The following is a 16,167-nucleotide window of genomic DNA, read 5'->3' on the forward strand; positions in this document are numbered from 1 at the left end:
TTCTAAGTAAACATATATATAAAAATACAGCCGTGTGAGCTTGTTATGGAGCGCTCACTCTTCGACAAACCTTCTGACATACAATATGAGACAAAATGATAGATTTAACTTTAATTAAAAATGGCCGCCCTGTAATTTGCGACTAGCGGCTAAATACAGGAATGGCTCCGACCTGTGATTGTCTCTGGTCGTGCGCGTGAACTGACTAAATGAATTTAGTCAGCGGAGCTAGTCAACATATGACTTTTTCATCGCCGGAATATCGCTGAACGATCTCGCTGAACAAGCTAGACTCTGCCTTCTCTTAATTATGTAAGTAGCCATTTTTTGTTTGACTCATCGGTGTTTACACATTGATATTTCATTGTTCCGCTTCGAGACACGCGGTTAACCATACTCACGTGCAAGGAGTTAGGATATAAGTAATTAACTTTTACTATTTTTATCATCCAATCACAGGTCGGAGCCATTCCTGTATTTAGTCGCTTGTTAATTTGCGTCGAGGGGCATTTAATCGGTTATTAAAACTCTTATAATGGCAGCATAAGATTTCAGCTTCTTTGGATATTTAAAAAAAAAGACGGATTCATCTTCCTTAAAAACTGCCGATTCAACACGAAGGTAAGACGAAAGGATAGTGTGCTGTTCCTTTTGATAACAACAGATAGCCATGACGAAGTCAAATTCAATTAGCATACTAATATTATTGTTTCACTTACTCATTTCGACAAGGAGTCGACATAGGCGCTGCAACTTGAAATTATTCACCTAAGTATAATCCCTCATAACCTAGCTGATGCCTTGAAAGGTGTAACTCGCAAGGGTTTTTTTCGTACAAAGCGAGCAGAATAATTTAAGAGGGATCGTAAGACTTCGTAAAGATACTATATCGAATGTAATGTGATGAACAAAGTGTCAGCTCAAAGGTAAGCTTGACCAATATGAGTTTACTTCTGCTTTTCTCAGAAAAGTCGGGTGGTTCTCAGAAAATTGTGTCTACGCAACCTGGCATAGGGACTTTTTAATTTATCAGTTGATAGTCAGAGCGAAATTATCCGCCGCTTGAGAACACATCGCTTAAAATTTATTTGTCAATTCTCCTAAGCACTCTACAGGAAGCTCGATGTGGGCTGCTTTTTCTCGTGCCAGATCTTCCCTCCAGAAAAACTTGGCAATCTGCTGATAGTTCGACGTAAGAAACGTAATTTATTTTCCGTCGGAGTTCTCCTTTCAAGACTGAATGAAATTAAGCGATTTCATTGTTGTTTTTCCGAGGATGGTCAGGAAATGTACAAAGTTTAGAAGGGACTTGCTGAGCTACTGTTCACTTGTTTTGTTTCGCCATCTCGTTGCTGTCGCTGTCGTGGTTTTCTTAAACGTGCACGATTTTCGTTAATCACCTATTGTTTACAAATCAATAATTAAGATCAATATCATTCTTCGTCAACATCGTTCTTTGTTAACCCTTGAAAGGCAGAAGGCGCAGTTCCGGTGAATTAATCGAATCATTGAACTTTCCAAGAAAAACCGGATGTGCTTAAAGGCAAAATTAAGAGGTTACAAAGCCATTGAACTGTTGATGTTGGAAGCAAGTCACGAGTCAATTCCTATCTAGAGGTTTTCTTCTTCCCAATTTTTACTTCATCGACTTTAAAATCTTTGAAAAGTAAGGTAAGTCATCAGCTATCTCTCTTCAATGCTTGGAATTTCTTCTGAAGCACGTTTTACCGAAAACGTTTGCGCAAACTTCGTGGCTTGTTCAGCCGCATGGCTGGAGTAGTATAATTTCATTTCATTTTGTCGTACAGTGGTCAGATCCATCTTGGCACCTTGATTCAAAACAAGTTTTTTTTTTGATATGTAATTGTGAATTTTACAATGGCAAGGACTCCACGAAAATTAACAAGAACAAGGTTAAATGTTTACCTACTTTGTTAAAATCGTTTGTGTTGAAACACGGCTCTCACGTAAATTTAAAGATCACTGTCTTACAAATAAATAATTCAAATGCACATGTCGGATCCACTTTTTGTGAGGGAAAGCTTTTATAGAGTGTTATCAGTTCAAGCAGGCAAATTTCACGAGTATTTATGCTTTGTACACTCGATTTCATGTAACACGACATATTGTTAAATGACAGACAACTCTACGGTGGCCCACAACTGTCACGGCAAAAGAAATAACCTCGCGGCAAACGAAAAACTCACGGCAAAAGGATGCGGTGGCCCATAAGTGTAACGGCAGAAACAAAAATTACAACAAGACCAAGCGAACTCACGGCAAGACAACGCTAACTCACGGCAAGACAACGGTAATTTTTCACGGCGGAAGTGAGAAGCCACGGCGGAAGTGAAATTCCACGGCGGAAGTGAAATGCCACGGCGGAAGTGAAATGCCACGGCGGATGTAACCTAATAACTATTCCATTACAGGCCACAATATGTTTTCGTGCACTATGGCGAAACTGTGGAAGTTGAACTGGAAGATGAGTACTTGGAGTTGTCAGAAGACGAAGAAGAAATCCTCATCCGCTATTTTTTCTTCAGGGGCTTCGAGTAGGAAGAGATCCGTTTGCCTTTAAAGAAAAACCACGACATCCAAATGGGCGTAAGTACCTTAAAACGGCGAATTGAAAGCTATGGTTTGAAAATAAAACGACCGGATTACAACATCGATGATGTGAGGGCATCTGTCCAAATTATTATCGACGGCCATGGATGTTTACTTGGATACAGGTCAGTATGGCACGCACTGAAGCTGAGAGGAACTAGAGTACCGCGCATCGTTGTACAAGAACTGCTTAGAGAAATGGATATTGAAAGCTCGGAGAACTTCGTCGTCTTCTGGCAACTCCAAGTACTCACATTTTAGGTCAACTTCCACAGATTCCGCCATAATTCACAAAAACATATTATGGCCTGTAATGAAGTAGTTGTCAGGTTACATCCGCTGTGGCATTTCACTTCCGCCTTGGTTTCTCACTTCCGCCTTGAAAAATTGGCGTTGTCTTGCCGTGAGTTCGTTGAGATTTGCCGTGAATTGCGGTTGTCTTGCCGTGGGTTCGCTTTGTCTTGTTGTAAGTTTTGTTTTTGCCGTGACACGTTACATGGGCCACCGTAAAAGGAAGAACCTCACGGCGAAAAGGAAAAGACTCACGGCAGAAGAAAAAACCTGCCAGCCCCTATACGCTCTCTTTTATGCCGTGAGGACATTGATATTTCGTTTGCCGTGAGGTTATTTTTTTTGCCGTCAGTCTTTTCTTTTTGCCGTGAGGTTTTTTCTTTGTTGTAAGGTTTTTTCTTTTGCCGTGAGTCTTTTCATTTTTGCCGTGAAGTTCTTCCTTTTGCCGTGAGTCTTTTTCTTTTGCCGCGAGGTTATTTCTTTTGCCGTGACAATTGTGGGCCACCGTACAACTCGACTTCAATCGTTGAGATCGCAACATATAGCATAGAGGTCAAACTCGGTAGCAGCATAAGTATAATTGGGAATATACTTAGATGATGATCTTCCTTGGGAGAAACGCTTTACAGTAGAACAGAGCTCAGTCAAGGCTTCTCTATTTGTTTTATAAAAAAGACTCCGTTAAGTTGCCCACGCCCGCATTACTTTCAATTTTCAAAACAAACTTTATTTCCAAAGCGAACAACAGTGTCGTCAGCATGCTTTATATACTCTCATAAAGCACGCTACAATAAGCCAATCAGAATCCCTGTTAAAATGGTTCAAATAATTTGATTGGCTGTACAAGACTGAAGCAGTCAAAAACGTCAAAGCATCAAAGTTCAAAAACCATCACATTCACATTCTGCAATAGTTTACAAACTTAATAGTTCGGCAGGTCGAATTTAACTCTTTCGCCTGAAGCCTTTGAGTCTCTAATAAAGAACCTGAAAGTGAAATGCTCAGTGAAATCTGGCCGAATTGTGGCTCATAAAAACACGGAAGTTTTTTCACATGACAATTAGAAAACAAACCGTTCAAGCATGTGTTTTATGAATGAACGACAGCCGAACCTACCAGAACATGAAGGTAGCTCGGGATGACAGCGCCGTAAAACTCGGCTGCAGTGACTGATGTGGCCTTCCACTCGACGCATCGGAAAGGATACCCGAGTAAGCTCTTAGTTGTTCTCTCGAAGGGCGGCCGATGTTAATTTTGAAGTTTACTTGACTGCTATGACCGGAGATATGACACCGTCATGATTAGTTTGAGTTTTTAACAGTTATGCCAGTTTGGCTATACTTTTCATCATTCTTGTTTTGTTCTGTTTTGTTTTTGAACACGAAACTATATACACTGCACTAGTGTTAGCTGTGTTTGATTTTTATTACCGTACGTACGCTTGCAATCTAACTGAGTGTGAAAACCTTCAAAACTCGGACTGTCCGTTTCCTTTACTTTTTGAGGATTTTCGTCTCTGCTCACGTTATAATAACGTCAATTACGGCGCCTGGCATGTTTACAAACCTTTGTTTGGGTTCTTCTAATGCTATTTGCCGACTTGACTGTTCCGAAATTTCACTTTCAAAAAAAAAAAAACATGGAGAAAAGTCCCGGATAAGGTACAATTCGGCAGATGGCGTGACAGCTTGAGCTCGGCTCTATGTTCTATATATACATATATTATTTGCCGGCTGGGAGGTCTGTATGGTGAAAAACTGTGACCTCGGTCTTCACAGTTTTTCACCATACGGACCGACCCTTAGCCGGTAAATAACATATATTTGCTTAAACTTAAATAAATTCTTTCCGAAAGAACCCGAATGATTTAGGGCTGTAAATACGGCAAGATCTTCCATAAACTGAACAATTTTTGAGCGAGTAAATGGTACTTAAAATAGAGGTGATGCAAATTAAAGAGAGATGCTTCACCGAAACATTTCCTTTGACGTAATGACAAAGGTGATTTAAAAGGCTTCCAAACAAACTTTGAAACATTATTTTATAAGTATCTATCAAAATCTTGCACCTGTCAATTAGAGGATTCGTTACCGTGCCCTCTGAAAAAAAAAAAGTCCATTTAGATGACTTTAATTACATAAGGATTGTTTACTGGTACCGTTTTACATAAGCCATTTTAACTTAAAAGTAAATAGCTCTGTTACATAGCGCCTTCGGTCTATCTAGATACTTATATTGATCGGAATATTCCAAAACAAAATAGTTCATTTACTGAATTTTATTTTTGGTAAACACGACACGAAAACAAACAGACTCTTTAGCAAATTTAAATGATTTGTGAGCACTTATACCTTGAGATCTTCCTCGAAACGGATCCATCTTTAAAAAAAGTTAATAAAACGAGACGACAAATTTACCTTTTTTCGCTCAAATGTTCGCTGTATTTGTCGTAATACCCCAATTTTGAATCGAAAACGAAAAAGTGACGCAAGCGATCCCCGAATCGACTCTATAACGTCACAGCACGTGCTATTTAAGCTCGTTTTACTTTCATCCGTTATTTAGACTGAATGCGCCATGTGTACAATATAGAGATTGGCGGCAGTACGTAAGTGTTCCAACATAGCGGCAGATTCTCTACAGAAATGAAGAAGAAGAAGAAGAAACGACGGAATTTCCGACCCCAGGTAAGACTAAAACCCTTCTCTCTTGAGTTCAGTAAAAAACGTAGTGAGTGAGTTTATCTTCTCCTCTCAGCGACCAGTAAACCTCACCCGCAAGAGATTAGTTATAATATTCATTGTCTGAAACAAAAGCCTTGTGTGTGTGATTGAATCAAAACCTGGCACGCGATGTAAGTAATAAATACGTGCATCCACTGCTTGCTTTTTAGAATATCTGCCGTGAAAATTTGTATCCGCTTTATTTGGGTCAAACTCTCATAATCTTAGATCAGGTGATATTCAAGTGAACAATAATAGTCCAGCCTGTTCCAGAGAGTGTAAAGGGCGCAATGCCGTGTTTATGACCACTCTAATTTACATTTCACCCATGTGGTTTTCAATAAAGTGAAATTATTTTTCCGAGAACCACATGTCTTTCTTATTAGAAAACCGGAAGTCTGTACTGTCTAATTTAAATAATTTTTTTTTTTATCGAGCGCACCGAATCGTAAGCTTTTCCCTCTGTTTGTATAGTGGAACTTCTATTTCACGAAGTCCTAAGGGGTTGGGGAAATTGGTTCTTTATATGGCGAACGAGGGTTCGTTTTATGGTAAACCTTGATGTAACGAATTTTCGGCAAAACAACCAAAATGTTCGTTATATCGTGGGCTGGTTAATAGCTGCTTCGTTTTTTATTTTCTTTCTTTTTTATTTCGGTGTGACGTCTCACTACCCAGCTTTTTGGGATCCGAACGATTAGTGTAAATAACATTAGTGCTTTAATGTGTATGTGAAGCTACAGTACACTGTACAGGTCTGTACATTGCTACAACACCTTGTTTTTAAAGCACGGAGGAAAAATCTCAGTGGAAGTCATTGGCAGAAGGAGAAAGATAAAGAGGGTAGAGCGGATCTTTAGATGTGTCGATAGTGTCAGTGTCGGCATTTATAATGAGCTGTTAACTGTGAAGTTGCACTATTGTCACAGAATTCTTGTTGGTCTGCTTCGTATTTCTGTTTGGTCACGTGTTGACATTTGTTCGTTTTGTCGGGGTATATTATACGTTTGGGCTTCTGGATTGTGTTCATTACATCGAGGATTCGTTATATCGAGTACAGAAAATATCTTTCGTTTTTAAATTTCAAGTAACAGCTTTTCTCTTCCTCTATCCACTTTGTGTTATTTTCGTATTCACGTGCGGTGCGCGTGATTTTAATATCAAGCCAATCACATGAAAAAACTCTAACCTCGACATTGGAAAACTGACGTGAACATTTTTTGCTTATTTTTAGTTTGTTTTCAGCCAAATGTTGTGGTTCATTAAAATGTTGTGGTTCATTAAGTTCAATACATATTTTCTACGGAGTTTGGACTCTAGCCTCTCTTTTCGTAAATGGATTTTTTAGTTATCTATTTTTTCATCTAGGTTCGCTATATCGAGGTTCTGTCCCATACATTTTACTGTAACTTTGGCCAGGTTGAAGTGTATCGTTCGTTATACCGAGAACCTCGTTATATAGAGGTTCGTTAAATCGAGGTTCCACTTTATATCATACGTTTTTCTTTCGATCTACGCAGGTTAATTATGACATTTTGTTGTCATATACCTTGGAAGCAGCGACGCCACTTTAGGGTCTTTTCGAACCGAATTGGCAGATCAGGATCAAATCATAGAATAGAAAACTATCCTATTTATATTCTTGTCTGTAGAATCTAGAATTAATTCAATTTCTGATGTGGGTTGAATCATTTCTTAACTGATTTCTAAAGCAGGAACTATCCCAATATCCTGCCACTTGACATTTGAAAACCTTTTCGAATTAAATGCCCATCGAAAATGCTGATCTTGTATCATGACTAGGTTCATAAACACTCGAAGTGAGTAGCAATCCATGTTGATTTTATGGAAAAAAAAAAAGGTTTTTATATATATGTTTTTGTTTGTTTGTTTGTTTGTTTTTCTGTTTCTAACATATAACGAGGGTTGTTTGCCCGCCAGAAAACCTGTAGGGTTTTATTTACATTGAGTGAATATGCCACTCGTTGTTTTCGTATTTTAGTCCATCAGCGCCCGACAATGTTTTGTTTCTCTTTACATGCTTTATTAGTGTTCTCGAAGATAACGAGGCGCTTTAGCAATCCATTTGTTTATAAATTAAATTTTTATTCTGTAGCTCGATTGTGTTAACAGTTTCGGCTTGGAATACCAACATTTATCTTTTAAAACCAGTAGTCACAATATTTCAATACTATACAAGGAGGGAGGGAGATTTACTCCCAGTAGAAATTGCGCTAGCTGTTTGTTTGGAAAATTACGCTTTCTCCATGAAAACGTTGGTATTTTGGCGGGAGACTTTCGGAAATGGTTTCAGAAAGGTTCCGAAACTCATGTAGCGTAACACTGCATAATAAAGGCCTTAGTAAACGTCTGCGTTTTTGTGTGCTTTAGTACGGATGATGGTTGAAAATGAACCTGAATACTGATGATACCTGGCAGTAAATAAAACTGAGAAATTGCGTTCTGCGTTACTTTTCGAAGAAGTAAGATTAGTAGAAGTGGTATTCATAATTTTACAATAACTAGTAGTTTGAAGATTGTTGACGCTATTTCTGGCTATGATCTATTATCTTTTATATATTGAGCTCAGTTATGCTCGCATTCTGATTGGTTCTCACTTATGATCTATTGGAGGACAGACGTATAGATGACGTCATCATTAAAATTTTTTTGAATTCTTTATTATATGAAACAAATAGATTCCAAGTTGCCGTGCGTCTGTTCAGTAATAGGTCACAGATGACGTCAAAATGTGGTAAGAACAAAAAAGTGGCACACGAGGCGCAGCCGAGTGTGCCACTGATGTTCTTACCACATTTTGATGTCATCTGTGATCTATTACTGAACAGACGCACAGCAACTTGGAATCTATTTGTTAAATAGACAATGAAAAATTGTGGTCAATTTATTACGTGTTAAGAACACAACACACTGACTTGAGGTTCCAAAATAGACTTTCCCAATCCTGCAAACCCAAGTTGCTATAGTTCCCCGCCTTATCTAAACTGATAGACAGCAGATTGTAGCCTCAACAATATTGATGATGTACTCTCCTGATTATGGAGAACGGTAAAGACTCTCTTAAAACATATATAACCGGCTTGAAAAACAGTTGTTCCTCGGGCGGACCAACGGAAAAGCTATCAAATTCTTCTGCCGATCGCAAAATAGTAGAAGTCAGATCTCAAAGATACAGCAGACTTTATGAACTTCACAGGAAAATAAAACAAAGCTTACAAAAGAATGGATACTCGTTTCAATGCACATTCCGAGCTTATACGCAAATGCACTACAAGCTGAGGACATAGTATGCACTGCGTACAAAAATTTTTCACATAAATGACATTCCAGTGTCAAAACATTCCAATTCAACGAACAAAATTACTTGCAAACGCACGGAACCGCCATGATCACCAAAAAAGGCAGTAGCTTTTGCGAACATCTTCATGGTTAAAAACTAAACGCAAATCTTCGATAAAAGTGCTTCCAAACCGCTCGTTCGGAAAAACTACATCGCTCACATAATCTCTCTCTTGCACACCTACAGAGATGCCGTCAACCACTCCATTGGAAAAAAAAATAAACACCACCCAACGATTGAATTTACGGCTGGAATAACGGTTTCAGAAGCTAATTTCTTAGACACAACTATTTATAAGGGTGAAAGATTCAACAGGGAGTCAGTTCTCAATATAAGAATCCACTTCAAACTAACAGAGACATTCCAGTACACGCTCAACAGTACGTGTCACCCACCGGGAGCAAAGAAACGCTTTGCTAAAGGCGAGGCGTTACTAACCCTCAGGACCTCAAAACAGAAATTCGTTCGAAACACAACTGGTTGAGGTGTGTTTTGTACAAAGGAGCAACCCGAAAAACGTTATTTACAACACACCCTCAGAAGTGAAATTTGAAGGACGTAAAAAGGCCCTCCTCTAACAGAGAAAAAGAAACAATTGAATCATGCCGTTTGCAACACAATACTATGTGACAGCTCCAAACCCGAAAAAAATTATGAGCAAGTGTCTTTCAATACAGCAAAAACCATTGCTATGTGAAGTCTTTAAAGAACCGATAATATCATACAGGAATGGGCGTTTATTCAAAGAAATACTCGTGACAGCAAAATTATAACCTACTCATTTGGAGCCGTGTAGGTCCATTAACACTTGTAACAAATAAGGAAAAAACTGGACGCACTACAGGGTTGGGCTAGCCCCAATTTATGTCTGTGAGGTCTTGTGACTCGTTAGCTAAATTATGATCCCACCTGTACCCGTCCTATCCCCTATCCTGCCTTCGAAACGCAAGATATCACAGTCTCGCCCTCCTATTTTCATCCTGCATCTCGCCTTTAAAATGCCTCACATCCCACATCCCACATCCCGCCTCGATTTTAAGCCTTATTCTGCATTCCGCCATACCTACGTTGGACCCTCTGACTCAGCTCAATGCATGAAGAGTACTAGATACAATTTTCTTAGAAGCCATTAATATCGTGTTCCATTTTTCTTATTTCCATACTTCATAATCGGTTTACTCAAATATCGTTTTCTTTATGCTTTAGATAATAAACGCCTCATCTTTAACGAAGAAACTTCGTGATTTCGCCGTAAAATATGTGAAGATTTCTGAAGAATCCACTACTCGTGCCAGGACGTTGGTCAAAGACTACATTGAAGGCCAGGTCAAAGCGTTCTTCCGAGATCATTCCGTCATTGAGATAATAAAACTGGAGTATACCGGCAGCTTTTACGAGGGTTTAAAGACTGAAGCTGCTGATGAGACCGACATCATGGTAATACTGAAAACACCAAGTACAGGGATCGAGGTTATCCAGTCCCAATTTCCCGGGTACGTCCGTCTCAGAGCAAGTAGTGTCCAAATGTTCAAGGAGTATTCGACTGTGGAAGGTTATATTAATGCCAAGAAGCTTCGAAATAACTGGTTCTACAGCCTTGTTCACCTCGCAGTGAATAATATCAAACCAAAATCCCCATACTCTGAGGTTCGTCTGGTTAGGCGTCGCCACGGACCAGCTGTCCAGGTGGACATTTTCAAGAAAGGATCTGACGAGAAGTTTTTATCAGTCGATCTCGTTCCTAGCCTCCAAGTCGAGGAGAACTGGTATGTGCCGAAGCCTTTTACAGGGAAGCGATATTTGTTAAAAAACGAGTGTCTCTGGAGAAAGACATTTTCACCAAAGGAGAAACAACTCCTAGCGTCCATGGACAGGGAAGACCAAGGCTGTAGGCACGAGCTCCTTCAAATCGTGAAGACCGCAGTCAAGAGGCCGGTGACATCTTTACCACTGGATTCATATCACTTGAAAACGGCCTTCATGCACTACATCAAAAGGGGAGACCTGGATTGGGTAAGTCGAGACGCGTTGGGGAAAAATTTCGTTGGATTTCTTAGAGAATTACAGAGTCATATGGCGAGCAGAAATCTTCCTCACTATTGGTTGGATGATGTAAACGTTTTGGATGATTTCAAGAAAGGGGTTGTCCAGCAGATGGCGTATCGTTTAAGAAGCATCCTAAACAGCGAAGCAAGGCTGAACAAGATACTCAAATAGCCTTCATGACTCTGCTATATCTGTCTCTCTCGTACAATCAAAGCTATCTATCATTTTATTGAACTTGCAAAGATCGATTTTGGAAAAAACTAAATGTAAAGGCAAGAACATATCCCTTGGTGGACATTAAAATTTAAGTTTATTCACCATATTTTTTTATTCCTTATTACCCTTTTAGGTGGTTTACCTTGAGACCCTTTGAGTATGACAGCCACGTCTCTCTTACGTGTTGGCTGTTTTTTTTTTTTTTTCCCTGTTAGCAAAATAGTCAGCGGTCTTCCACTCAACCAAGTCCACATGTCGGCTTTTTTTTTCAAACCAATATGATAGAACTATAAAGAGCGGTTTCGACTCTCTTTGTTCATAAAAATCCATTCGTATCCAGTTTTGATGGAAACCAGGCTTGGCTTCGGCAGTTTCGTTGATTCGCATGTTTTACCCCACTCTGAAAATTTGTATCAAGAGTTATTAAAGGAAGGATTTTGGTATTTTGCAAAATTAAAACAACAACAAAAAGTGATTTTCTACAAAAAAAAAAAAGTAAATCAATAATGCTTACAATCACAATGTTGGTAATTTCTACAACAAAAGCAATAACATTGATAATAACGATAACACTAATAATGCTAATGATATGATAATGATGAAGATAATTTGACTGATACTGACTACTTCTACTAATTATAGTAATGAGATGGTGACGATGACAACGTTCCTCAAAATTTTTTCCACTTCGAAATTTTCAATGATTTTCCACTCTCCCAAGTCCACTTCCCAGATTCCTTTGATAAACCAATCTGCCATACTTTATTCCTCCAACTACTCAGATTCTAAATCTTCTGACTGATAAAATCCCATTCCTCATTGGGTTCAGTGGAAATTAAGTAACCACCTTGGCTTTTGCAGACATCACTGTTTTCAGACCAAGTTCCTCCCCATCTCGTAAATGTGTACCGAGAATTTTGGAAACAGGCATTTTGGTACCACAGTGAACAATGCATATCGATAGATAAAAATATACAGATAATACTTATCAACTGATACTTGTATTTATGACGATAATGGTGATAAAAACTAAAGCAATGCTTGGAATAAGGTTTAAATTTTATAAGCGTTAATTTTGTTTTAGGACAGGCTTCGCTATCCTTTAAATTCGTTGTTTTGTTTTCCTACCCATATTATTTTGGAATTGCTAACCAGTTAATGCAATTACAATGGGCAATCAGTGATTATTCTTATAAACCAGTCAAAAAATTTTCAAGTTCCATTTTACCAACATAAATTTTAAATCTGGAACTATACCGTCTCACCTGTTCCTTGTAATTGCATCATTAGAGTTGGAGTAACTGTAGATTACAAAATAAACATATGAACAAATGAGGTATCGCAAAAACAGCATTTGAAACACAGTAAAATCAACCTAGAATAGTATTAATTCACTATCTAAAGTTGTTTTCTTTCTACATTTAAACTTCTGGCCACAACTTTTTCTGACTTCAGTCGGGGAGCCGTCAAATAAAGTTTAAAACGCGTTGCAGCTCAGCTTCTTATCAATTTGAACAAGTCTTTATAATTGAAACGCGAGTCTAAATGACACGTTTCAGTGAAATTTTACCCTTAGAAATATTTAACCTGGTGTTATATCCATTGGCAGAAATATTGGACAAGATGGCGGCCGCGCTAGCGCATTTCGTCCATAATGGAGTCCAAATAATATAAGAAACTGTATGGAAATTTATAAAATTTCTAAAATATAACAATCAGGGGCTCATGGTCCCGTCTACTCTCGATCGAGACATATTCAATACTGATTCTGCTATTCATCAAACCTCACAGGGACTCGATAAATAAAAACCACCTACTTCCTCAGCCAGTTCTTTTGTCATTGATCATTGACCTAGGTCGCCAGACAGTTCTTCAAAATCCGTCGTTCTCCATCCCAAACACTCGCCTATTACAGGAAAGTGCAGCAATAAAGTCAACTGCTCTCGATAGAATTGACTGCTACAGAGTTCGAAACGTCCAAATGTCCTGTAAAATTGCCATTTCCTCCCATCAAAAAACTTCCCAACGCGCCAGAATATCCCTTATTTTCCATGTTGAGTAAGTGACGAGACGCCATGTTGAAAACTATGACTGAAATAGTTAAACACGAGCAACACTGATCTTCGAATCGTCGGCCATATTTGTTTATGTTCTTGCAGGGAAATAAATTAGTTCTCAGGTCCTTTTCGGAATAAAAATATGCCAGGCATTGAATGCAAATTCAGCAGTCTCAGCGCAAAAATTAAATTAAAGCAAATCAAAATTCTGACATCATGTCATCGCTCTGCCTCGAAAAATCCCAGAGATTTACTTGCAGGTCTTCTTTCCTTTTTCTTTTCATCAAATAGAAGATCTGCGATGCTCAAATTGTATAAGTCATGGTACGAAACACTCTTCTTTGCAGATCGAGCCGTGATCGCCGCCATATTGAATTCTCTTGATATTCTATTGTTCCGGAGTGTAATACGATATACCGCTGATAATTGTTAGCGGGCTCGAAATGTCCTTGATTTCTGGCGATGCGCTCCTTACGTAGCAAACACTTAGAATGACGACTTAACTCTGCTGTGAGCCAGATGAAATTAATGTACTTCCTTTCACGCGCTATTGTTCTAAGCGTGCAACGTGACGGAACCAACGCTGGCCAAGAATGAATAATAATCCCATTGTTATTTTAACATTTTCAAACTCTTCGTCGAAAGCAATAACAATCCTAGTTTAAACTCTTATGCAAGACATTTTATGGGTTTGCCGCACTTACAGAAAAAGAGACAAACTTCCTTGTTGATATAGTCAAGCACTGCCAAAGAACAAAGAAATCTCATAAAGATAATTTTTTCGACGGTAAGGTGTTGGTATCACGGTTGCGCGCTGATCATTTCCAGAGTTTTAGGCCTTACGGCTTAAAACATATACTTCTAACTGTATATTTCAATAACAAAGTCAAGAGTTTGACATGGCTTGTATGTACTTACTCAGCGTAGAACGTATGGATTGGACTGTGAAGCCTCATATTTTTTACTAGAAAGAATCCCTTTCATCGCACCATAAATCATAAGTTTTCGTTAGCAGTTGTCAGTGCGCTTACTCTGGTTTTTCACATGGTAGCATCATGGCGGATTTTTCAACGTCTTTCAACCCTTTTTGCTGGAGGTAGACTATAGTGGACATTATAATGCTCTGTTTTTCCATCTAAGAACGGACCAATGAGGCTAAAGACAATTGCGCATGGTGTGGAGAGCTATTAAAACAAAAGAAACGCACGGCATAAAAATAACTGTATTTAGTTAGCGTTTTGGTTATATTTTACATGATATAGGGCCGGGTCCTTTAGACTGATAGCACTCCAAGAAATTCCCCTCTTCCTTAATTTATCATTTTTGTCATTTTTTCAATATTATGTCACGGCTTTTCCTCGGAATGAAGCGGATGTGGTTCCTCCCCAAAAAATGGATTTGATTGGCTGAATATTTCAGTGACGAGGCAAATTTGCATTCGCTACACTCGTTTTGGTTCAGACCCTAATTTCATACCGACAGATTTTAAAAGCTTCCTAAAATCAGATGGCTTATTTAAGATTAGTAAATACCACACAAATGATGAGTGCTTTTTGCGCGCGCAATGCTTGTTTTTATTGTCCCAGTTTCAAGGATACTTCCACTGTTATGGCTGACATCTCAGATTGAAATGTGACTCTTTCGAAAAACTGCCAATCTCACGCACCATAGTAGTAAGCACCATTTGCTCGCGAGCTTACATCTTTAAAAGTCTGAGCGAGTCATGCTAATTTGTTACGCATCACGAGAGTTCGATCATTTTCGTAATCCTCTGTTTATTCTTTATTCCTTATGATCCTATAGTTAGTGAAATCTCTTAGTCTCGTTTCACTCAATAATCTTCAAAATATTTTAAGCCATATTTCAGAAGATTGCCCTTTGAGCTCTTTAGACACCTTTTACAAGCTTACCCAGAGGATTTAGGGCGATCTCTTTAAACTTTAAAAAAAAATTGGATTTTATTAGCTGGATATTTCAGTGACGTGGCAAATTTGCATTCGCCAAATCGTTTTGGTTCAGACTTTGATTTCAAACCAACAGATTTTGAAAGCTTCTGAAAAATCAGGTGGGTCATTTTAGATTATTATTACACCCATTTTGAAATCACTGGTGGTCGCTGTAATCTGATTGGCTTTAATTGGTGCGATTTATTGGCGAATCGCACCATTTTTTGCTTTAAATCGCATCATTTTCCAAGCCAATGAGGAGGCTACACTGAAAACAAAACAACCAATCAGATTTCAAGGCTTGTGTTCGGGAGCGATAACGAAAACCTCCTAAATGCAACTAAACTGGAAAACACAAGCGATAACGAAAATCTCCCAAATGCGACTAAATGCCGCTAAAAAACTGCCACTAATTGCGACTAAAATGCGGCTAAAAAACTGCAATTCAAACTACGACAACACACACGCGAGAAATCGTAAGCGTAACTTGCTTACCACTGATTAACGTTAAATGTCTCAGCGCGCGCGCTAATTGCACGACACGCCAGTCCGGTACTTTCTTCTTAACAGCTTGTTAAAGTAACCAATGTAATTGCAGGAAAATGAAAGACAAAGAGTATCATGTGGCAAATTTTGCAACCCTTGTTTCCAAAATTCTTGTTTTTTCCCCGCCAAAAATGGACGAATTTTATTTCAAACTAGCTCAGTACTGCATCAATAAAATATTTGAACTGACCAAGTCCTGTACTTGGGCGATTTCAAAATGGATGTAATAAAGTGGTAATTGAACCTTGTGCCGTGCAATTTTGGTCTGAGATCATACTTGTGATTTCAAATCGAACTTGCGCTGTGCACTCGTTCGATTTTGAAATCACACGTAAGATTTCAGCCCAAATTGCACTCCACTCAGTTCAATT

The 16,167-nt window shown here is 38.7% G+C and overlaps 1 protein-coding gene and 1 long non-coding RNA gene across 3 annotated transcripts; one reads left to right on the forward strand and one right to left on the reverse strand.

Annotated features, from left to right (window-relative positions):
• The first annotated feature begins 513 nt into the window (after positions 1-513).
• LOC131791871 (cyclic GMP-AMP synthase-like receptor 3) lies at positions 514-11,425 on the forward strand. 2 transcript variants are annotated; one of them, XM_066167544.1, is made up of 3 exons: positions 514-621; positions 5,467-5,588; positions 10,192-11,425. In XM_066167544.1, exons 2-3 carry the CDS (start codon positions 5,547-5,549, stop codon positions 11,200-11,202), a joined length of 1,053 nt encoding a protein of 350 aa, XP_066023641.1. In that variant the 5' UTR covers positions 514-621; positions 5,467-5,546; the 3' UTR covers positions 11,203-11,425. The 2 variants fall into 2 exon arrangements, with proteins under 2 accessions (XP_066023641.1, XP_058965225.2); XM_059109242.2 differs by lacking the exon at positions 514-621 and adding an exon at positions 1,519-1,671.
• On the reverse strand, positions 11,378-13,763 carry LOC136281233 (uncharacterized). Its single transcript, XR_010717613.1, has 3 exons — positions 13,065-13,763; positions 12,513-12,548; positions 11,378-11,647 (listed from the first exon to the last, which is right to left on the reverse strand). It is a non-coding gene; the product is annotated as an uncharacterized lncRNA (long non-coding RNA).
• Between the last annotated feature and the right edge of the window lie 2,404 nt (positions 13,764-16,167).

This window comes from Pocillopora verrucosa, chromosome 5 (genome assembly GCF_036669915.1).
Source record: "Pocillopora verrucosa isolate sample1 chromosome 5, ASM3666991v2, whole genome shotgun sequence".
NCBI lineage: Eukaryota > Metazoa > Cnidaria > Anthozoa > Scleractinia > Pocilloporidae > Pocillopora > Pocillopora verrucosa.